General features: G+C 41.2%; 2 protein-coding genes across 4 annotated transcripts; one reads left to right on the top strand and one right to left on the bottom strand.

Annotated features, from left to right (window-relative positions):
* Window positions 1–597: 597 nt before the first annotated feature.
* On the top strand, window positions 598–17,490 carry CHRNA5 (cholinergic receptor nicotinic alpha 5 subunit). Of its 3 annotated transcripts, XM_025153788.3 has the most exons (7): window positions 4,494–4,649; window positions 10,055–10,206; window positions 10,637–10,681; window positions 11,858–11,967; window positions 12,944–13,775; window positions 14,049–14,160; window positions 15,670–17,490. In XM_025153788.3, exons 1-7 carry the CDS (start codon window positions 4,532–4,534, stop codon window positions 15,675–15,677), a joined length of 1,377 nt encoding a protein of 458 aa, XP_025009556.1. In that variant the 5' UTR covers window positions 4,494–4,531; the 3' UTR covers window positions 15,678–17,490. The 3 variants fall into 3 exon arrangements, with proteins under 3 accessions (XP_025009559.1, XP_025009556.1, NP_989746.2); XM_025153791.3 differs by lacking the exons at window positions 4,494–4,649; window positions 14,049–14,160 and adding an exon at window positions 598–751; NM_204415.3 differs by lacking the exon at window positions 14,049–14,160.
* CHRNA3 (cholinergic receptor nicotinic alpha 3 subunit) lies at window positions 17,486–24,320 on the bottom strand. Its single transcript, NM_204416.2, has 6 exons — window positions 24,133–24,320; window positions 22,689–22,828; window positions 22,574–22,618; window positions 21,473–21,582; window positions 19,115–20,126; window positions 17,486–18,485 (listed from the first exon to the last, which is right to left on the bottom strand). Exons 1-6 carry the CDS (start codon window positions 24,185–24,187, stop codon window positions 18,357–18,359), a joined length of 1,491 nt encoding a protein of 496 aa, NP_989747.1. The 5' UTR covers window positions 24,188–24,320; the 3' UTR covers window positions 17,486–18,356.

Below are 24,320 nucleotides of genomic sequence, written 5' to 3'. Positions count from 1 at the left end.
AAATGGTGTGCAGTTCTAAAGCCACATTGATTATTCTATATTTTATCCTGAAAGGGGCCAGGCGTGTTTTATATTCTGCAGCTTAGTGTCGCTTACACTTCCCCAAAGAATTCAGTTCCCTTGTCTGTCAGACAACAGTGTAGAAGGCAAAGTAGTGAACCACATGAGAAATCATAATGTACATGAATTAGAAATCAGAATAATTTTATTTGGTTTGTCCCTATGCTGAATGCAAAATAATGAAGATCTAGTTCTGAAAAAAGCAACATAAAGTTTGCTGAGGAAATGTAAACAAGTAAATGTAAAACAAACTCTTTATGCCCTTTCAGTTGTATTAAAAGAAAAAAAGCAGGATGAGAAGCCCACTTGATTAACGTTCTTAATTGAGAGGCCCTATCTCAATTCAGTTCAAACTGGGGATGATTCAGTCTCACTACTGACTGGATTTTGTGGGAATGTGTACAAGCTTTTTGCCTTTCACTGTGAAAGATATGGGATGTTTGCAGGATTTAATGTGACTTTAAGGAACCAGAGTGCATCCATACTGTATCCTATTTTTAAGCAACCCCAGACATTTTTGGCTGGTAAAATATACATCGTCATCATCGGTCTCAACAAAACCCATCTTTTTATCTCATTGCTCTAAGATTCGGTGTTGAGAACAGAGGAAGGAATCTGGATTCAGGTGTCTGTGCTACAGCTTGTGTGGATGTACTGCACTCATGTTGGCAGCAGCTGTATGTGTAGCAAGGTAAGGGTGATGTGGTTCTGTGTAACCACAGGACCTGCTTATTAATTTCTGAAGTCTCAGTGCAGAGCAATTGTTTCAATTGCTTTAGTCTTCTGTAATTAGTACTTTGTCAGTATTCAAGCTTTGTAGCTAATAAGGTTAGACTGAGGTTTTTTTCTTGCACCTTGTGCAATATTAGACCTTTCCTTCCAGGTCATAACCTGGGAATGGTAGTGTAAAAACTCCTCAATAGTTGCAGCCAACATGCAGTAAGATTTAATCTCCGTAACAAAGGATTGTATAAATACCTCAAGCTGTATTTCTACGTAGAGAATTTAGCACACAGTCTCCTTATATTGCATTTAAGGTATCAAAGAATAGCAGCATCTTTTCTGAGTCACTGATATCCCTGATGATGGTTGTTCTATAATGCTCGGAATACGCCCTAGGAGTAGCAGTGCTGACACAGGGTTTTTTTTCAGCTTGTCAAAGGTCACTTAAATCACAATAGACTCCAGCAGTGCTTTCTGTCTTCTAGGAATCCATTACAGCATTTAAGTCAGGGTTCATCAATGTGTGTAAATCACACAAGGAGTCTTGGTGTAGTAGTAGAAGTATTACTAGGTAGTTTATAGGTTTATTAAGATACTGTTTCTTAAATGATGCTGTTTCCAGGAAAGAGAGGTTAAAAGTTATATATGGATTTTTGTTTAAAGAGTTACCAATGCTGTTTCTTTGCCTAACTGCTTCATTTGCTGCTGAAAGGGGAACTTCTCCGATTCTGCAGTAATCGAAAGCTGGAATGTTTTATATTTTCTGATCTTTACTCTGTCATGTATGGAGGTGTTGTGCTGAGTTGTGTAGCTACACATAAGTCATAAGACCAGAACATTAATTCTGGCGATGCATTTGAGTTATCTTTGCTAATCAGAATGATTTCTCTCTCTTTTTTTTTTTTAATTTATGTATTATTTGGGGTGTGCTTGGTGCTAGTATGGAGTTTACCACGTATTACATTAGTATTTCAGATATTTAGCTATTGCCATGGATTAGATGTTATTTTGACACCAGAGCTTCATGTGGTCCCATGGAAGGTGACAGATCTTTCAGTATTTACTTGGATTCGTTTGCTCAATATGATGTTAGTAAAATTAAAGACTGGAGAGTTTATATCTCACTTGGGTGCATGATAGAACTTGCTAGGACAGGTACTCAAAAGTAGGTTGTCCTAGTACATGGTCATGTGTTTTGTTATTCTAGGCAGCTTAAGAGATAATGAAAGTGAAACAAAAAAATAACTTTCTAGATGACAGTTCTTTTCAAGTGAAGAGCAGTTAACTTCTAGGACTGCTACCTGTGTGAGGTACCACACTGTGCACTGAAACACAGAAGGTTACTTTAGATGCAAGTCCCTACTCATCCCATTATTTGTACTTTACATACTTAAAAAAAAGCACACAAGGTGATAGAAGATGTGTTAAATTTGTCTGCTGCTTCTGTACTGTGATGTTCTCAAGTCACCTATTTATTCAGTTCACATTCTCAAAACTGGGGATAATAGTTCTCTACTGCGTTGTATGAGTGAATATACTCAGGATTGCAACGTATTTAAATGTAAAGGTTTTAGAGGGTACAGAGCTGTGTGTGATGCATTGATAACACGTATCTAAGTATATATAAGACATCCAAGTCCACTGTAGTCATTAACTGTAGTCATTTCTATTAAAATAAGAAAAACTGCTGGAGTATTTTATCGAAAAGAAGTGAGAGTGCCCTTCAGTGGCTCTATAGCTCTCTGCTTTCAGCAGGAGAAAATTCAGCTTCACAGCCATTTTCCAAAATATTTCAGATTTTACAGGGAGAACTGAGCACTTTGCTAGTTTTATCTCTGCTTTATTTGGCATTTGGTTTTCCCATTAAAGCACTCCGCAGTGCCCAGCAAAAGCTGCCATGAGCTAATCTGCTGGGGATGCACATACTTCAGTGGGGACCTTCAGCTGTCAGCTCCCGCTGAGAGGGGCCCAGGCAGCTCTCCTGTAATTGTTTCAGTCTCACTTAGTGATAAATATTAAGCTTACCACACTACTGTCAGTATTCACATTTTGCTCCAAGCCTAAATCAGAAGGAAAAAAAAAAAGGTTTCTTGTTTCTTTTCCACACCAGTAATAATAAAGCAAAATTAATGTGTGCCAGATGATCTACATAAAATATTTAGCCAAAGTTTGGGCACGCAGTGTAGACAATTCAATCCTTTTATATCTTCCAGCATCTGTTTTGTCAGGCTGGGACGCAGCTGCAAACAAATTCACGGTTATGTAATAAGTGCAGTTAGCAACGTCCTGCATGTTTGAGTGGCAGCTATGTTTAGCTCTGTTAGCTGAACGTGGCTCTGAAATGCGTTTACTGCAATGCTCATAGGCTGGTAATAGAAGCACAGACTTTACGTGGTAACCTTAGGTCAGGGGCAGCAGGTGCAGTGCAGTGGGGGAGCATTCATCACAAACAATAGATCTGTAATTCCAGTTGAAGCAATGCCCGGTAATTTTTGGATCACACGGAAAACATCCAAACTCCACTGCAACACAAAAAGAGTACAACGTTGGTGGGTTTGGCTTGTTGGGAAGGTTGCTTGTTTGATTTCTGTGCCACGCTTTGGGCTTTCGTTTACCCTCAAATCCTGTGCTGACCACTGCGTGTGCACCGAGCACTTCACAGTAAGAGCCACACGCTGGATGTTTTGCTGGTGCAGGGCATGCAGACAGATTCTCAGTGTGAGAGATGAGCATGCCCATCAATGCCGTGTGCTGGGAGGAACTCGTGTGTAAGCAGCCCTTCTGCACTGACCGCAGCACGTCTGTCACACACAGCCCAAGCGTGGCTGCAGGACAGGCACACAGTAAGAAAGAGTTCAGCAACTCGGAGTGGGAGTGATGCTGAAGTACCCGTGTTGGTGTAGCTATTTATGTTCAACAACCATTTCTCTACAACATGAATACTTGAAGGAGAGGATTTTGTTGTGCTTAATGACGTTACCGCACTGAGTAACGCTCCTTCCCAGGGCCTACCAATTGCTGGCCATTATTTGGACTGGAGGAGGTCCCTCCTTGTGTGCTCTGCCGTCCTCAGCTCCGGCAGTGCTGTGCAGAGCCGCTCAGCCCATCTCGCACGGCTTTCCTCTGTGTAAGTGTACAAACCCGGACGGTGCCTTCCATGTGGGCACGTCTCGGTCATGCCGGCTGCTCCCAGTGCTGCTGGCGCTGTGCACACCATGTATTAACATCACGGTGACTTAAGGAAAAAAAAAGTCACCAATACTTCACAGTTGGAGCATTTAAAGTTATCCTCTCTCACAGCTCTTTGGTTACCGCCTATTGAAAATAGGTCTTGTAAGGAGCTTTCATTATATACGTTAGCTACCCGCGGTAGGTGGAATTATCCTAGGTTTTTTTTAGCTTGCTTGTTTTGTGATTATAAGTTAGATCCAGATATAGGTTCTGGCGTAGAACCTGCCAACTACTGTGTGTGGAAGGGCGGTCGGACACCGCCGGCTCGGAGCTCTCCCTCAGAAGCAGCGCTCCTCCCGCGCGGGACGCGCAGCCTGAGGGACCGCACCCCCCACACAGCCGGGAGCCGACACCCCCGAGTCCCTTCGGGGCCGGGTCTGAAGGAGGGAGTGAGGGCGGGCAGCCACAGCGGCCCCCGCCCCTCGCGCCCCTCAGCGGCTCCGTGCGGGGCGTGGCCAGCGCCTCCCGCCAGCAGCGGCGCCCCGTGCCCGCCGCGGGGCTCGGAGGCGGCGGGGCCATGGCCGAGCTGCGTGCAGGGCTGCGCTGCGGCCGCCCACTGCTCCTCCTCACATGCCTCTTCGCGCCCGTCCTCGGGAAGCCCGGAGCCGGCCCGGCCGCCCGCGCCCCTCAGGCGGGTAAGGCGCTCGGCGGGGAGCCGGGCGGGACGCGGGGGGTACCGCTCGGCCCTGGGGCCGCAGGCCGGCAGGGCTGAGGGGGGAGCGGGGCCGAGCGGTCCGGCGGGAGCGCTGAGGTCACTCCGCTGTTATAGAGGGGTGAGGGGAGCGCGTTGTCTCTTGGAGTTGAGGAGCGCCCACCTCTCGGCCCGCTCCGCGCACAGCCCCGGGCTGAGGGGTTCGAGGCAGCGCGTGAGGCCGGGAAACGAGGCTTGAAGGAGCAAAATCGATGCTCCTTCAAGGAATTATTGATCAAGAATTATTTCAAAGCACTTTATGTAGGTTATGGGTGCTTTGCTAAGGTTTCTGCCAAAAAGAGTGATAATCTAGGAGTCACAATTGCGGTGTGTGAGGGCAGAAGGAAAATTGATGGAAGATAAAGTTGGCTTTTTTGAAAGCTTAAAGTTTGAGAAATAGCTCTGAGTACGGCGCAAGGGAACTTAATTGCATTGCCCTCTTGTTTTTAATTCAGCGTGCACAATTGCAATCTGTTACTGCTAAATGTGATTGAAGAGGCTATTCTTGAACACGGTATTTGGAAATGCAGCATTTTCCATCACTGCAGAAGATGATGAAGATCACCTGATGGGGTCCCTGCTTCTTCCTGACAGCAGCAAGCTGCACGCCTTCCTCTCCCACAGGGGATCTTGGCATTTGTTTCTTTATTTCCCCCCCCTCTTTTCTTCTTTTTGCTTTCTTTGGCGATTCTTAGAATGCTTACTTCCATAACGCACACCCTCTAGGTTAGGTCTACGTGAGCAAACAGTTTGGCTTGGAAGGTTCTTGCTTATCCTTGCCCTCCTTGCAAAGCGCAGGGTGCTGCCGGCCACCTCTGTGCTTACAAGATAGGATCCACAGTGCAGATGTTTGGAACAAAAGCAGTGCTCTGAACAGCGGTTCTAAAGAGGCAGCCTGGAGGTTGTATCTATTTCCTGATGAACTGCAGGCTGTGTGACAGTATAGCGTGCTGCTGGGGTTATAAAATTTGTTCATGCGCTCATTAGTATGAGCAGTAATTATCCCTTGATGCTAAGCCATTAGGGGACAGTCTAGTTATACTTCCCAATTATCAGCTGGAAACTTTGATCTTTTAAATTCGAATGAGTGTAAGAACTGTTTTCCCTGCTTTCTACGTGCAGATCTCGAGCTTTTGTTCATATTGGTAGGGGTAAGCAGTGTTGCAGTTGGAAATCTCTGACAGTTTCACGTCTGCAATACGTCACTTTGTTCTGCTGCTGGCTGGCACGATACTGCTGTGCTAGGGGAGAGCAAGCAGAAATGCTCCAAACGACTCGAAGAGCCTGGAATAAATGGAAATATGTACAAGTTCCTGCAACACAGGTCGGTCTTGGTTGTACTCTTAAGCTTTGAGATATCCAGATATCCTCTGATGAAACTGAAGACCATGCAGAAAGTGGGACTTGTGATCATTTTAGGGAGTAGATGGATTTGTCGTTATGTTACGTATGTCTTCTACATATGCCGCTTCTGAAGCAGTGGCAGGGGGTTCTCTCTCTGTCTGGACCTTTACATTTTATATCTTTAAGATCCGTATAGTTAATATTGAACGTAGTCTTGCTCTGCTTTTTCCTGTCTGCTGCAATAGTACTGTGGCTCGCACTTAAAATCGTCACCAGCTCCCAACCAGATCTGCTTGGGGAATTCAGATGACAGTCAACCACCAATGCATGGTGTAGAAAATTTAGAATTTATAGGAAAGATGGAAATTTTCAATGTATTTCCCTTGAAATGACCATTGGACGGTTGTAGAATAAGATCTGAACTGTTTCTACTGCACTTTTAGCTTTCAAAGTGCTTCCTTTGTTACAAACTATGTGAAAGACACTGCAAATTGGAGTATTGTCTTAATAAAAGTGCAGGTGTACCCAAGCAGGTATGCTGTGTTAATGCAACTCCCTGGTATGCAGGCAGGTTGTTGGGTGTACTGTAGTTTGCAGCGGGCAGATTTGTGGATAGCAGGCTGTACTCGACACTAGAACACCATTATAGAATGGAGTTTTAATTATAAAATATGGATATATGGCCATGACGATTATCCTTCATAGTGCTCTTTCTCATTGTAGTGATAATTAAGTAAGAAATCTGTGCTAGGGATTCTAAATTATCTTATTAGACTTCTAAGAAGCCCCCTGCACCCTGGATCTCTTCTCAAAAAGCACCAAGTAGTGATCCAGTTGTTTCTGTTACTAATTGCATTTCCTACTGAATCTTTAACCCATTGTAACCCTGTCAAAAGTGGGGTGCTCCCACTGCGTCAATGTTCTTAAGGCAATGAATACAAAAAATGAGTGCTCTTTTCATACAGACATTTGTCTGTGATTGCAGAATTCAAGTTTTGGCCACTTTCTGATATGATTTTTTAATGTTTTCCTGTACACAAAGTCACACTGAGGAAGGCCGAGTGGAGAGAGGTTTGGGTGCACACTGAAGCAAGCATTGCTTCTGGGATTTATTGCTGTAGAGTACAGCTACCCGTGGTTTAGGCTGCAGAAGTTACTGAGTTCCACCTGACTAAAGCCACACTGGTACAGGCATGCTTAAAATGGCCCTTCAGGAGCTGAAAACCCACTTCAAAGTGAGGCTTGTTCTCCAGTTTGCTAATCCTTTCCATAGGTTTTAACCTCTTCCTGCTCTTCTCCGGTGCTGTAGCCTCCTCCAAGTGCTTGCTGCCAGCTGTATTTCCCCTTTTCTGCTCTCTTCTGTACCTTGTTTTCTGCTAATCACCAGTTCTTCAGATTTTTTTAATTTGTGCTAACACCAATAAACAACGGTTACACACCTGATGATAATTCTTAAAGCATGCAAATACACAAAGAAGAGTAATTGAATGCACGCAGTCCATGCAATGGATGAGCTATTAAATGACATACAGAAAGATGTGGTCCTATTAAATGACATACAGAAAGGCTTGTTTTACTTTTGCCCATTCTTCAGACCTTGTTACAATCTCCAACCTCCTTCTGGATATAAGCTCCTCTTCCAGGCCAGTATGCTCCAGCTTATTAGTAAGCAGAAAAGTGAGCTAGAAGCATGAAAATGTGTGGATATTTCCATGACAGAGAAGAAAATGGAGATAATTAGTTGAATTATGCTGTTAGTAAATATGGTAATCTCATTAAAACAGTGACTATATGGTAGGTCTGAGTGTGAGGTGTTGGAAACCTTGCTATTAAGCAGGGAAAAGGGCACACATCCCCTTTTAGCTCAGCATATGAGAAGCTGCGTCTGCAAACGGTGTGTACCTGCAGGGTGCTGTGTTGGTGCACAGGAGGTCATCTTACAGGAGCTCAGAGACTGTGACAGTGCAACTCTGCCTCTGCATTGCTTCAAGGTCAATTAATGCTCACAAATTGTTCACAAAATTCAGTAGCGTTGTAACTGTAAAAGGAAAATGCAATTAATGCTCATAGAAAAATCATGTATTTATGAAACATTAGGTTGGAGTATACACAAAACTATTCATAATTGAGGAAATAGGGATATAGAAACAGAGAAATTAAGTTGTGTCTTCAGGAAGCGTTCTCTCAGATGTCTGTAATAAGCAGGAGTTGGCAAATCCGTGTGCAGTTACAAAAGGGAAAAAGCCCTCGGCTAACGGGGATGCTTTGAGCTTAAATATCAGTAAGAGTGCATAGTAGTGGTTCTGCTGCGCTGTTCTGAACAGCAGTGCTGACCGAGGTGGAGAAATTCCCTCGTGGTCGGGCCCTCATAGCACAGCAGGAGCTGCCGCTGCCCGCAGAGCACTGTGATGGGTGGGAGGAAACCAAAAGCTGCGGTGCTGCGGTTGTCTGGGCTGGGTGCAGCTGCAGGCGGGTAGCTTTGGTGCATCTCAGTTGGTGCCTTCAGTGGTGTTAGCAAGTCTGCCACAAACGCAAGCCCTCAAACTGTTGATCCGATTCCAGGGTAGATCAGGCAAGCTGTGTTAAAATGAGTACTGACAGGCAAACGTCATGCTACCTGCCCCAACCACAGGTCTGTCATCTTAGGCAGTTCTGGAATCCTAGTCCTCTTCAGTGTCTGATCAGCGTGATTCGCTGAACGTTTGTGATAACAAACTTAAAATAGAGATCTCTTATATTGCTTTTAATTGATCCTTCTGTTTCCTTTGTCTTCTATCGTGAGACAGGTTAAACACAGTCATCTTTCTGCATGCATCGTTCACTCTTCACTGACTTCTGTGGCGTGCACTAAATTCACCTCCTTGCCAGGCAAAATAATATTAATCTTTTAAATCTCTCCTCGCGTGCATGTCTGCCTCTGGTTTTAATCTGTTTATGCCATTCTCTGGTGCTTTCCTATTTTCGATGCATCTTTTTTTAGATGGATACTGTTAGTGAGCACATCATTTCTAGAAAGGTCGTGCCGTAGCTTTATGTAATGGTGCATTAAAGAGAGACGTTTGTGAACGTCTTTCTTTGGATTACTTTGCCCCTTAGACCGACTATAATAACTATGAAGTCTTTCTTTTGCAGTAGTTGCAGTCAGTTGAAATCCCATCAGTGAGCAGCAAGCCCCTTTTCTGAAATGGGTGCTCGTGTGTTCTGGTGGTCTGTGTGACTCCTGGGTCATTGTTATTTTCCAAAGCTCTTCCGAACACTCCATTCTCCAGGGAGATGGGAGGAGACATTTAATTTGCTGTTCTTTGTTAACTGTACAAAGACTTTAGCTGTTGTAGGTCATCAGTCAGTCTCCAGGCACTGAAACAGATCCCTGAGCACTATGAAAATGAAGTGACTGATTGCATACTATTACTTAAAAAGAAAGATGTCTTCTTGTCTATAGAAAAGTAGATCTACTGATAAACAGATCAGCACATCTGTATAAATAAAAAAGAGAAAAGAAGATGTGGGGAAAAGTACTTTACAAGTACTGCAAAGTTTATGTGTCATACATGCACAAACATTAGAGGAAGCAATGTGAGGACAGCTACATTTCAAACAAGAGCAGAAGCTCTGCAGTGTACTGAGGGTGCCGGTTTTTAGAGGTACCGCTTTGGTTTAGAACGATAGAACTTCAACTCCTCGTAGATAAGTTTTGAGTTTTGGAGTACTTCCATGGTTGCGTGGCACCTGGTAAGTGACAAGAGTTAAATGACATGAGTGCATTTTGCCTTTGTTGTTATTAGTAGTAAAAGTATCTTCATTTCTTGAGCAGTAGATATGCTGGTAGTACTGAGGTGCTAATATAGCCAGGTCATTTTGTAGCATTCTGACACAGCCTCGGCCCTGCTTCTAGATGGAAGGGGATGAGAAACTTACTACTACCCAAGCATAGTTGCAGCTGTTAGGACACAGATATACTCTATTTGTTTAAATCACTGTTAATAAGTTGCTTTTATTGTGCAGGTGTATCTGAACCTTCTTTTGTTGCCAAGAGTGAAGATCGTTTGTTTAAACATTTATTTGAAGACTATCAAAGATGGGTTCGCCCGGTGGAGCACTTGAATGATACAATAAAAATCAAATTTGGTCTTGCAATCTCTCAGCTAGTAGATGTGGTATGTACAGTAAATAAGCTTGTTTATTTTATTTAACTTTTTTTTTTTTCCCCAAAACTTATTCTCTTCAAATTCTTCTCAAATTGAATCAGTTGGCTTTTCCACTTGGAGTTTTTCCTCCACAGGTTTGTTGTTCCACCTTGTTTCCATAGAAAAACAGTAAGAGTGCATGAAATACAGTCACCTGAAAAAAAAGAGGAGGAAAGAGAATCACAGAAGGGGGAAAATACTGCTTTTTAAGCAGTCAAATAATGTAAGGACATAACTGTTAAGTTTAAAAGTTCTCCTAAAGGTGTACTAGCAAAGACCGGAATGGTTTAGATGTGCTTTCTGTTTTTTACATCACAAACTTGCATCAACTGGAGCCGTTAGTTACTATGTGCCATGCAGTCTGTTTGTGCTTTTAATAAAATACATTTCATTTTTACAGGATGAGAAGAATCAACTGATGACCACGAATGTCTGGCTGAAACAGGTATGTGTAAAATAGCAGTGAATTCTGAGGTTTCATAACTGCAAATCGAAAATTGGATGCAACTTTCCTAAATATTTGTTTGCTCAGATGCATTGGTTCCTACTTTTCATAGTATGTTTACATTACATCACTGGAAATGCTTGAAAGGATTAATTGTTGTAAAATTCAGTTAAAAAAAAAAAAAGAAATATGTTTTTAAGATGTACTTTATAAAAAGAATTCTGAGACTGCGTTGAATGCTGCTTAATAGACCAAGGTGTGTGTTATCACCATGATGAAAATCACTGCCTCCGTAAAACAAGTTTTCTTTCAAGAGCTGTGTTAAGAGAAGCATGAAGGGTTTGTGTATTTTTTTTATATATTTGTTTTAAGATATGTCTCTTGTCAGACGTTTAGTGAATAACTACCACTGAAGTTTTCACTTTCAGAGTTGTATGTACTTGCTATAAAAAGATGATTTTCCTCATCACAGCATTTGTTTATGGGCAAGAGGAAGCTACGGGCTTGGTAATAATCCAAGTCCCATGCTAAACTTAGTGGCCACTATTAGCCTGGGAAATGCTTCTCACAAATCATTCTTAATTTAACTTAGAGAAGTGGTTGCAGACTCTAATTATATTTACTGGCTTACTAAATTATTTTTATTTTGGCTATTTTTTTTTCTGGTTCTTTCCATTCTCTTCTCTCCACTAACTGTAAGTTCAGGCATTTATTTTCAGGAAAACTTTATTACTACTTAGCAAGCAGAACTTACTGCAGTTAAGTCAGCTCAAATGAAATAAGAACTGACCTGAATGTATTTACAGTTCTCTCTGATGGAAAATGCAAGTTTCTGAGCATTTGCCCCTCTAGAGCTTTTAGCTCAAATATAAAATACTATCTCTATTTATAATACTTTTACTTGTGTAAACATACTCTAAAAAAGCATTTCAGTATTATGAGGTCTGTACCAAAATACTGTCAAATGGCTCTTATAATAAATAGCAAATTCTGGACAATGTCATTAGTTGTCTGTTCAGCAAATTCAGTGCTGTGTGTGAATTTCAGAAAACTTACAGAAGTGTGATGCATTTGTTTGTTTATTTTAAATTGCCCCTATGTGTGTTTTTATCTGGTCATGTCCTGCTTAAATTAACTTCACCTTTGTTATGATTTCTACACCTGTTGCATCTACAGGAGTGGATAGACGTAAAATTAAGATGGAACCCTGAAGATTATGCTGGAATAACATCTATTCGTGTCCCATCGGATTCTATTTGGATTCCAGACATTGTGTTATATGACAAGTAAGATTTTAATCTCTTTATATAGAATACCTTTTCCTCTTTTTAATGTTACTCTCCAAGCTGCTTGTAGGAGGCTTCTTGAATGGACTGTGTGTGTCCATTTAGTACTTTTAGAATTTGCCTCCAAATGCACATTGATTTTGTTGCTACATTAAATGCAAGTTTTATTTTGCTACTGTGTCTTTTTTAGTCTCTTTGAAATGTTTATTTCCATTTCTCATAAACTGTTATTTAGGAGACAACATCTTGCATAGCTTTGGGTACAAGCTAATAATGTAGAGGGTGCGTGCAGCGGGAAGAGAGTGACTAACTCATACTGCTGTAACTCATATTTGGCATGGATTTAAAATGAAATACACTTAACAGTAAGTTTGTTTTTTCAAGAATTGATGGACCCCAGAGGAAATAAGTTTTGAATGAACCTTTCTGATCAATTCAGGTGCATATGTAACACTTTTTACATTTTCTGGCTTGGTGAGTCAAGAGAGGCTGATTATAATTTCAGGTTTGGAAGTGGAGCACAAGTGGTGTGGTTGTTTTTTTTTCCCCAATTATTATGATTTTTCCAGATTTAGAAGTATTTGTGCTGCATTACCATTAGAAACATCAGGGTTTGGTCAGGCTGCTAAAGGTTAGGATTTCTACAATCCCTTGTTTGAATCATCAGGTAAGTTGTACAGATCTTTTAATGGCTTGACAACATTCTTTACTTTTGTGAAGGTAATTAACTGTGTGAGATTCAGGTTAAAAAACAAAACAAAAGCAAACAACAAACCCCCCCCCCCCCCCAAAAAAAAAACAAGCCCATAAACCAACAAACCCCCCAGAAAACCAACCAACCACAAGAAGTAAACTGTGAACACAGCACAATACAAAACTTTGGCAGTGAGAGGGGAGAAGGAAGGAGCAAACAGCTGAAACGACAATAATCTCTTCCTCCATCATAATTGTACGCATATATCTCTTTTTCTTTCAGTGCAGATGGACGTTTTGAGGGGACGTCTACTAAAACTGTGGTAAAATATGATGGCACCATTGCTTGGACTCCACCAGCAAATTATAAAAGTTCTTGTACTATTGACGTAACCTTCTTTCCCTTTGACCTCCAAAACTGCTCTATGAAATTTGGTTCCTGGACTTACGATGGCTCCCAGGTTGATATAATTTTAGAAGATTATGATGTTGACAAAAGAGACTTTTTTGATAATGGAGAATGGGAAATAGTGACTGCAACAGGGAGCAAAGGAAATAGAACTGATGGATGCTGCTGGTATCCCTTTGTTACATATTCATTTATAATTAGACGTTTACCACTTTTTTACACGTTGTTTCTCATCATTCCTTGTATTGGACTTTCTTTTCTAACTGTCCTCGTCTTCTATCTTCCTTCAAATGAAGGTGAAAAAATTTCCCTTTGCACTTCAGTCCTGGTATCTCTGACTGTTTTTCTTCTTGTCATTGAAGAGATTATTCCATCGTCTTCTAAAGTTATCCCACTTATAGGAGAATACTTGGTGTTTACTATGATATTTGTGACATTGTCCATTGTGATAACTGTCTTTGCTATCAATATTCATCACCGTTCTTCATCTACACACAATGCCATGGCACCTTGGGTTCGCAAGATATTTCTTCACAAACTTCCCAAGCTGCTGTGCATGAGAAGTCATGTAGATAGATACTTTGCTCAGAAGGAGGAAAAAGGAAACATGAGTGGATCAGAATCGTCTAGAAACACCTTGGAAGCAGCTCTAGACTCTATCCGATATATCACAAGGCATGTTATGAAGGAAAATGAAGTTCGTGAGGTGGGTGTATTAGTCATATTAAACTCATTTTGTTAAAAGTGGAAATTAAAGAAAAAAAAAAAAGAACAAGCCAACCAAAACGAAGCACAGCAAGGAGTAATGGTTCACTATGTGTTCACACTTAATATGTGCTAGGTTTTCTATTTTTTATATTTCACTGGATGTCATATATTTGTTTCTGCTGGAAAGAAGTACAGGTATGCTCCAGTACTGAGGTATTTGGTTGGTATAATGCCATACGTGAATTCTTGACGTATTTATGCTTTCTTCTAGAAGTCCATGTTGTTGTTAATCAAATATTTTCAGAGACACATGGCTGTTACAAGAGCACGTACAGTAACTGTTACCTGCAGTGCTGCTGAATGTTGTTTTCAGAATGAAAGAAGTAGGTATTTTTCATTTTAATGTTGTACCTGCAGGCTACCTGAAAAACACATTTGATTTACAATTCCAGAATAATTTCTGCTAAACATTTGTCTTGCACCTTTCAATTCCAGATATAGACAGTTTTAAGCTCCATAATTTACATTAGTTTAAATACAGGTTGTCACTATAGATTAATCATTTTGTGCTGAGATCAGACATCGACTGGATGACCTCTTGAGTGATCTCTTCTAGCCCTATTATCATTTCCTTTTGACAACTTTTGATATAATTTAAAAGCTATTTCTCAGTCTGTGCATTTGCACACTGAGCTATCTATCCTTAGTGTGGGTATTTTTGCCATGCAGGTAAGGTCATTACAAATCAGTTTTCCTTCCTTGCTTTAAACTAGCACCACTTGTAGATAGTTGCTGAGAGGTATGTACTCTTATGCTAGTTTTGGAGCAAATGCAGCTTCTCAGGACTGTACTCTAATATTATCACAGGGGATCCAGTCTGGATTTTGAATACCTACTCTACCGTCAAAATAGGATTCTTGTATATACAATGCAGCGTATGCCCATGTATATACAGCACAAATAGAATAGTTTGCTTAAATATATAGTTTTGAGTAAATTGTGAGTTGATTCTCCTTATTAAATTACTTTCTTTGGTTGTATGTGGCAAGAGAGTTGATAGGTGTTTTGTTTTTTGGTTGCTGCAACTCTAAATGTCAGAACTGAACATACAGCTGACTGGGGGTTCACTTACATTTTGTTATTTGGCCTCTGGTGAATGCAGGCTTTGGTTGCAGAAAGAGTTTAGCCCTGGTTGTTGAAAATAAAGTTTATACAGCTGGTGTTGTTGTAGCCTTGCCTCGCAGGACGCAGTAGGTCTGGCAAATGCAGATAGCTCCACTTCAGATGAAAGGTGCTTTTTTGTCAGAGTTTTAATTTGCTCGCGTGATTGTATCAGCTGTACTTGCAAAACTGTGCGTAGACAGAAATAATCCTATCAAAAAGGGAAACAGTCTTAAAAGCACTGTGAGTGTTCTACTCGGTGTGTAATTCCACGCACCAGTAACTTCACAGTTGTCAGATGTGTGTAATGCTAGAGATGCTGTCTGCTGTTAATTGTTTGCAACTTTAGTATCTAGCTTCTGCCTGGGAGTCCTACTCTGTGGTGAGGCTGTGGCATGAATCCTAAATCCTCCAGTATGTTATTAAATTGCATACTGATTTTCTCTCTATATAACTGATGATGTTCAATGCTCATCAGGGTCAACTGCTCCACTAAAATTTAGTATTTGGGCTGCATAGTTTACTGGGCTGCATAGAGAGAAGTGTTTTCCTGCTCTGGGTCACAGTGTGATTTATTAATACATGTATATATTAAAAAGGAGGGGGCTATCAAATTGACCTGACTAGGAGGGGGAGGAAAATGTGAAGTGATTAATGATTGCAGAGTCTGATGTTGTATTTTCACCCGCTCTTGCCCATACTGGACAGCTCTTATGTTCTTTGTTTTTTAGGTTGTTGAAGACTGGAAATTTATTGCTCAGGTGCTTGATCGAATGTTCTTATGGGCCTTTCTTCTGGTTTCAATAATTGGATCACTTGTGTTATTTATTCCTGTTATTCATAAATGGGCAAGTATAATAGTACCTGTGCATATAGGCAGTACAAATACGTAAGATATTTTTGGATCTGTCTCCTGCTAATATCATTCTGAAAAGGTTTTGTAGTGTTAAGTTTCCATGCATGTTCTTTGTAGGCACGTTTCTGATAGGAAGAAAAATAAAATCCTAAACCTAAAAATTATGATGTTAAAGCATGATACGTAGGACTCACAAAGTCAATTTGCTTAGTGCCAGTCTACTAAGGTACTTCTAAATCAGGTCATAATCAAAGACCTTTGCAAATACTTGCATGCGTATGTTAGAAGCAGTATATACTGACACCTACTGAGAAGTAGAAGGATTGAGATTTTTTTTAATGAAGATCACTGTAGTCCCATTATTAAGTTACTATGGAAAATATTATATTTATTACTATTTTTTTTGCAGCTGCTTGCACAATAGAGTTGCTTATTTCAACTTACTATATTATGCAAATGAGAACTTGTATCTACACAGTAAATGAAAAAGTATAATAAAACCATTGATTGAACTTCCTTCCTTTTCAACAGACCAAAAAACAGAGCGATCTGACTTGTTATGCCTTTATACATTTTCAGTGGAAAATTTGCTGCTAAACTTAAAATCTTGTTAATTCTACCATATTGATGTGGCCATGTGATATATTGAGCCTTACAGTGCTTACAGGATACGTGAGTATTGACATCTCTATGTCAGCTATATCTCATATATGTATATTTATATATAAAATTATTTGTTATATCTCTAAATTATATTAATTAAATAATGGATGTTAATTCTTCAAATTGATTCCAGTGCTGCTATTCTTAAAAGTTTTGTTTCTGGCAGAGACTCTGGAAGAGAGTGTTTGTCCTACACTTTAAGTTTTGTCCTTTTCTTTGTTCCTTCATAACATAGCTGTATCCTGCAGGGCTAATGTATAGCTTTTGAAGCCCCCTGTGCAGGGAAATGATGCCAACTTATCCTTATTGCTATTATTTTTTTACCAAGTTACAAATAATCCTGGTTGCAAAAGGAGTCACTCTTCCTCTTCAGTTACACAATTACATCTGGCATTAGATATCAGTATTTTCTGCATTCCCATGTGATTTATTTTAAAAGTGAATTTGCAATCTGATTTAATCCATTAGCATAATAACTTTCTCAGCATTACTAATATTAATGCATCAGAAACTGTGTGTGAAAATTGCAGAAGTGCTTTGGGCATCTTATTTCCTTTCCAAATGCTAAGTTTCTTTTTATAGTCCTCCTTAGCTTTGAATTACTACAGTTTACCCTTACCTGAAAAGAAAACAAAGCAAGGATATTAGCTATGTATCTTTTTAGCTCCCCCCCTGTACCTTGTTCAATAATGTCTGAAGACTGCTTAATTATATCATGGGGTAATTGGCAGCGTGGCCAACGGAGTTCCAGCCTTTGTACTAGTAACTCACAATTTCTGCAAATGCATGAACTTCTTTCGGTCATCTCTATAATCAGATCACGATATCTGTGGATGAAAAAGATATGCTGGAATCCCTGAGGTTTTCAGCTCATCCTCAGGTGTGTCTGAAATGAGATAATTTTTAATAGACTCGGAAGCACGGGCCTTTACGTATGTAACTCCTTTCTGAATGTGTTGAGGTGTAACTAATGCTGCTTCATGTCGCTTTTGTCTCTTGGTCAAAATAAATGAAAGAAAATCACAATGTTCAACAGCTTGATTCTCTTTATTTTTATAAATGCTACCTCATTTGATACCACTATTAATAAAAAGTTTCCAGTTCGGTACAGAGAGAAGTTTATATCTTAACAAAACATCTCATCACGGTATTTTTGTTGTATTGTTTATTCAAGCTCTCAAATCATCTTCAGTTATTGATTAAAAAAAAAAGATATAAGCCTAAGACATAATTTTAGCATACTTTACAGGAGTATTTTGTATCCACCTGCCCTTCCTTGCAATAAAACACTGTGCAGGATATTTATTACCATCATCTATTACTCACCTATTATTCATTTCACAATAAACCTGCCCACGGACCTTTCTTCCCACAGTTTTAACGGGTTTATCCACTGGGTGGCAGTGTTCTGTAGCATTTGGTATATATGCTTCCTAAACCATTTCGTCCTTACCAGGGCATCCATTAAATTATGGACTTATTTCCAGAAGATCCTATCGTGAACAGAAGATACTTAACAGCAGACAACTCTGGTAGCCTGAAGTGTTCAACCTGTCTTGATTCTTGGAACATCTGTATAATGTCCAGTTCCTAAATAGTTTCACTTCTTAAATAGTTCCTATGAAGTTTAACATAGAGCCCACATTTTTTCCAGCTATTGTGAAAAGGAGCTGGCAAGCACAGCACATATTACTTGGAGAGAAAGTTTTAAAATGTTTTGGTTTTTTTCCACGTTATCACATTTTTGATAAAGCCTTCTAGGTCAAGCAAAGTTGAAGCCAAGAGAGATACTTATTCTACTACTGAAACACACAGAAGAGCTATCAGGTGCTGGGGTAAGAGTGCAGAGTTTGGTTGGCACAAGTTTTATTTGATTTTACAGCGTGACGTTTGAAACGTTTACATGTCATCTCCAGTCATCAGAGGCTGTAAGAACAATCCTGCTGTTCCCAGAATACATACCAGGATGAAAACCCATAGAAAAATACGATCAATGACCATGGCAACATATTTCCAGTCATCCTGAATCTGAAAAATAAATCAAATATTAAGTAGGTATGTTTATTAGATTAATAATTAGCATTAGCAATTAGGAATATTTCACATAGTGTGCAAAGAATTTTTTTCAGCTTTCCTATGTTTTCACTGATGAAATAATTAATCTTGAAGCAGCTTTGTTTGAATATGCTATTTGTGCTAAACCAAAAGCTGCTTCACATACAAAAAGTTGTTCACCAATTTTGTTCATCAGACTTCATGGGATACTACTTCTGTATGCCAATAGTGAAAGTAAAAAGCTTTAAGTTCTTAGGTGATCAAGATAAGCCAGAAAAGCTTACTGAAATACACTACTGGTCTTTAAACAGTATGTTGCAGATGAATTGGTACACAGTTATCTATACATCTGGTATACACTTCATAGGTAATGCTGAAATTTTATTACATTCTCATGCAAGGTTTGTTGTCAATAGACAGAATGTTGTGCAAGAGAGCTGCTCCCCAAAATTATCTACATTCAAAGTTGCATGCATTTGTAATACAGCTTACGTAATTTACTTATACCGAACAATGGTCTGTGTTGTCTTTTTGTTTGATTTTTTTCTGCAAAGCAAATTGATCATAAATGCAGTTTGAGTAATAGTAAAATATATTCTTACCTCTTTTGCTTCGTTCTGCATTTTCATATTTTCTGCAATGTATTTAACACTCTCAATAGCATCTCTCATTTCTGGTGACAGAACTGAAAATGAAAACAGAGGATCTACAGATTCAGAGCTGGAACTTCTTGTGAGATTGCCACTGAAATCGGAAAACTTCATTCGCTGGTACTGGCAGCAGCTGCATGCCATGTCTTGACATACAAAGCCATCTTTGCAGCATTTGATTTCAGAGCTGTTGAAGCAATTTAAGTTTGAAAACTCAGAAGTGTAAAATGGCTTTGGCTTCTGATTATTCTCTTCATCACTGGTCGGCCTTGTCATAAACATGATCCTGGGAAGTAAGTTCAAGAAGATAGTTCTCACCCATACAGGCATGGTGTGTGTCTTGGGTGTTCTGTAGTGCACGTTAAGTACGAATACCGTAATGACAATGGACAGAGTTACAAATATCATAGTGAAAAGGAGGTATTCCCCAATAAGTGGGATCACCAGGGAAGTAGAAGGTATGGTTTCAGTGATAACAAGAAGAAACACCGTTAAAGACAGAAGGACTGATATACAGAGAGTCACCTTTTCACCACAGTCTGAGGGCAAATAGAAAACTAATACAGTCAGAAAAGAGATCAGCAGACATGGAATAATCATGTTGATAGTGTAAAATAAAGGTAAGCGTCTAATGTAAAGAGAGTATGTGATGTCTGTGTAGATCTCTTCACAGCAGTTATATTTAATGTCATGTTTATACCCGGGAGCTTTAATAATGGCCCATTCTCCACTCTCCCAGTAATCTTTCAGGTTCATTGTAGAGCCAATTAAAACCAAGTCAATTTTGGCTTTATCATAAGACCAGGAACCAAACTTCATGGTGCAGTTCTGATAGTCAAATGGGAAGTAGGTCACATCTATTTTACATGAGCTTTTAAATATAGCTGGGGGTATCCAGGTCACATCACCCGTGTACTTCAGTAGGGCCTTTGTCTTGTCATCAACCTGGAAATCCCCAACTGCACTGCAAAGCAAATGAAAATAACATCAGGATGCAACCGATCCAGGTTATAACTCACTTTACATCTTTAATATAGTTTGTGGAAGCCAGCAATTACATATGCAATTCAGCTCTGTGTCAATATGCAGGACTGTCTGGTTGCCATAAATTATCACAGCTAAAATGAAATAAACAGCTTCATAGATTTTGAGGATTTGGAGAATTTGAAAAAAATAAAATAAAATTCTCTTTTACAGTAATCAGATAGTGCAGTCAGTATACAAAGCAGCAAGTGTGAGATCAAGCATGTCAGAACCCAAGGGCCGATCAGAGGATATCTGCAGTACTGATATCTCCACCTCTTCTGCGGACCATGAAGGCAGTAAGTAGGGTTGGGGTGCACCTTTGCCTGAATTATGTATTCAGTGAGGCTTTTGTAAAGTTTTGTATCTCTCTCCTGGTCCCGTCAATCATAATAAGATCCATGCGACCACTATATGTTTTTATACAAAAAGTAAAACTGAAAACGTCATTTTCATTTTCATGGTTGCAGTTAGAAAAGTAGCACTATCGCTGCTCTTCCACAGGCTTAAGCTTTGGATCTGTGTAGTTACACACGTTAGACTGAGAACTGCTTCCCTGAAGAGCAGAGGGATCCATTTAATTATGGTTTGGCTCTTCACAGTCATATTTTAGATGTTACTTTTGTATGTCAGTGCTGCTACAGGAAAGGTGTCAAATTATGAGTTTAGTGGCTAGAAAGTTAGAACAAGCTTGTTTGTGTGTTTCAGATAAGAGAACTGCAGTCCATGGGAACTTACTGTCATTTCCCTTGTCAGCAGTGTTAAAAGCAGTAGTAAAATCAGGGTCTTGTGAAGGGAAAAAGTAAACCTCACTTTGGCCTGCCCCCCCAGCGCTTGCACCTTCAGGTTAGTAGTGCTTGGGTCATGGCCAGTGATGCTGATGTAGATGGCATGTAAGTACCAGAGAGATGGGATACTGGAAAGTAGGCTTTTTTAGCAAGTTCACTGAATTTGTTGGTATTTATTAGTTTTAAAAAAAATCAGCAGCAGTTCTTCCTGTAGAATCACAGAGTGGTTTGGCTTGGAATGGACCTTAAAGACCATCTAGTTCCAATCCCTTGCCATGGGGCTCAGATAGCTTTCACTGGGTCAGGTTGCTCACAGCCCCATTCAGCCTGGCCTGGAGCACATCCAAGGATGGGGCACACACACTTTCTCTGGGAAACCTGCTCCAGCACCTCACTGCCACCACAGCAAAGCATTTCTTACTTCCATCTTGCACAGATCTACCTTCTTTTAGTTTAGAACTGTTACGACTGAATTAAGACAGATATGTGGGAGTCTTACTTGTTATATAATACAATATCTGGCTTCCAGATCTGGCCAGAGGGCACACGGATGAATTCAGCACCTCCATAATCCACTGGATTCCACCGAAGCTTGTAATCATTCCAGATCTAATTAAGGAAGAAATGAGTCAGTGCATTAAGTTTGCAAAGAAATCAAAATCCTGTGGACTGGAGTCAAAGCAAGTGCTGTAGGATTGCTTTTAGGGTTGTTTTATTTTGGATACCACCATGATCAGATGTTTCTTAACCACGCATCCATGTCAGGTGTTTGTGTGGGTCTGGAGGTGACTCAGTCCCTGTACCAGTGGATGGAATGAGGTGAGAAAGGAAGGGAGTGTAGGATGGGAGTAATAACTTAGGTCTCAAAAAGCACTGGTGGACAGTGGAAATGGATTGATAGGTGGCTCTACTGCTGTGTGAAAGCACTGAAGGACAGACCCAGGGGGCATTATTCAGTCAAGTAACAGCCGTGTTCATTAGTGCTCATTAAAACCCAGCTTAGCCAAATTGATGATTAAGATGAAGCTGCCTATTAAGTTGGTTATGCTGACCATGACAGTAAGTAATTGCATTTTTAACCTCTGAAGTTGCTTGTAATGAAGGCAAGCATTGTTGTGCTCAGTGTGGGAGCTGCTGAGCAGCACTGTGTGACCTGAGAGCCCTCCATGCCCGACCTTCCCTCTGTGCACGTTCCTATCTACCACGGCAACATTGTAGAGCAAAACACGGTGCTCGGAGACTGCACGGAGCGTAGGAGAATTAAGGCTGCAGCTGATTGCGCTCAGTTTAACAGCTGCGTCCCGACGTAGGCCCTGTATTTAAACGCTGTGCTAGAGGGAGGGGCTGGCGGTGGCTCTGTCGGTTGAGGCGCGCTCGCCCCTGTGGTGCTCTCACAGCCGAGCGCGGGAAGGAGCGCGCCGCGTGCTGAGGTGTTACCGCGCGCCGCTGGGGGGCAGCAGAGCGCCGCGAGGCGCTGCAGGCGGGAAAGCGGCGCTGAGGGGAGCGCCCCGAAGGCTCCGCGTGTGACCCCCCGCGCCGCCCCATTGGGCGGCCGCCTCATGCCGGGCTCGTCCCGCCGGGTTCGGGGAGCGCTACTCACGTGCTTCAGCCACAGGTTGGTCTCCATGATCTGGTTGACTTCGTCCTGTAAAACAGAGGCGTGTCGGGCGCGGCGCCGGCCCTCCCGCGGGCGCCCCTTGGGGCCGAGCACTCACCACTTTGACCAGCTGGGACATGGACACCTCGAACTGGATGATGACGGGGTCCGAGGCGTTCTTTACCGGGCGGACGAACTGGTTGTAGTTCTTGAAGAGGGCCGCGTACAGCCGGTGCTCGGGCTCGGAGCCGCCGCAGCCTGCGGGGCGGGGTGAGGCGCTGAGATCACCTGTGTGCCCTGCGTTACCCTGAGCGGAGCCTATTTACCGTATAGCCCCGCGGTGTACTGTGGCTGGTGGCGAAGCTGTATGCTGTTTGCCCTGAGCTTCCAGAGCCTGTGCCTCCAGTGACGCTGTGGATATAAGCATCCTGCCAGCCGTCCCGCAGTCAGCACAGCACCGCTCTCCTTTTAGGAGGCTCCTTAAAGTCTCCCCTGGGCAGCACATCTCCCAACACTCCAAACAGAAGGGCCTATTTTGTGGTTCTTCCTGCGTGTTACAGCAAACTTGCCAAAGGCACAGAGCTAGCACCTGCTGAATGAGCTCTGCAGCCCCTTTGGACCATAAACCAACAGATATTTACAAGGACATCTATTATTTTTTCATCCTCCTGGCTAGTATCCTTCAGCAGATGAAGCAGAGGTATCTGCAGGTGATGGAGCTGAGGTGTTTAACAGCAGGTGTTGCTTTCTGGTCTTTGTAAGAGCTCTTATCTCCCTGAGACAAGGAGGTTCCCCTCATGTGTAGCTGTATTCAGATAAAACTTGGAAGGTGAGTTCATTTTTCAGATCGGTGGAATCACCCAGGCCAAGTTGCTAATTAAAAAAAATGAACATATTCCTTTGATGCTTTTTAACCCTGCCCTGTTTTTTATTTATCTATCTATCTATTTATTTATTTAATCTTCCAAATCAGGGCTTCCAGGAATAAGTACTCAATCTTTTAGGTAAGTCACTTTAAAGCTAAGTTATAGTGACTCTTTATGATGTCCAGTCTCAAATTGCCAGCCTTTTAGTGTGCCACCAGCAGTTGGATTAAATCTGTTGCCCACTTTATCTCCAACATTAGTGTACTAATGTTTTATTTTTTTAAATTTCGACGTTTTGCTGCTTTTTTGCAGAGGTAAGACAGTGTTTACAGCATGCATTTAAAGCTTTTTAATATTGTCTCTCTCTTCTAGTCCTTAATTGCACCACAATATATAAAGCCCGTACATGTAAGGTGCTTTCTCTTCTCAACACTAAAATGGCTTTGTGCGTCTCATTTGGCATATTGGATCAGGATGACTTAATTACCTCACAAGGAAGAGTTAAAAGCAAAACAAACAAAAAAGCCGACAGTGCAACAAACTGGGGTAGGATTCTGCACATTTCATCCTTTAGTTCAGAATAAGCTTCCACACTTGTTAAAATAAATTGGCACCAAAGCCATCTCCTGCTTCTCCTGCTCACCTCTTCGGTCCCTCCTCTACCAACAGCAGATAAACAAATTAAGGATCACTCACCTTGAAAGAGGATGCAAACAGCAGCAGTTAAGAGGAGAGCGTGTATACTCTGCATGGTGCTATGAATTACAGCCTGCTGGCAGAGGCTGCCGGAGATAAGCTGAGCTGCCAGGACTGTACGAGTGCAGCAAGTGTGGGCAGCTCTGCTCCTGCGATGCGTGCAATGCCTGGGAGCAGCAGCACCCGGC

Source organism: Gallus gallus, chromosome 10, assembly GCF_016699485.2.
Source record: "Gallus gallus isolate bGalGal1 chromosome 10, bGalGal1.mat.broiler.GRCg7b, whole genome shotgun sequence".
NCBI lineage: Eukaryota > Metazoa > Chordata > Aves > Galliformes > Phasianidae > Gallus > Gallus gallus.
Note: the sequence above shows the minus strand (reverse complement) of the source record. Positions and strands in the feature narration are given on the sequence as shown.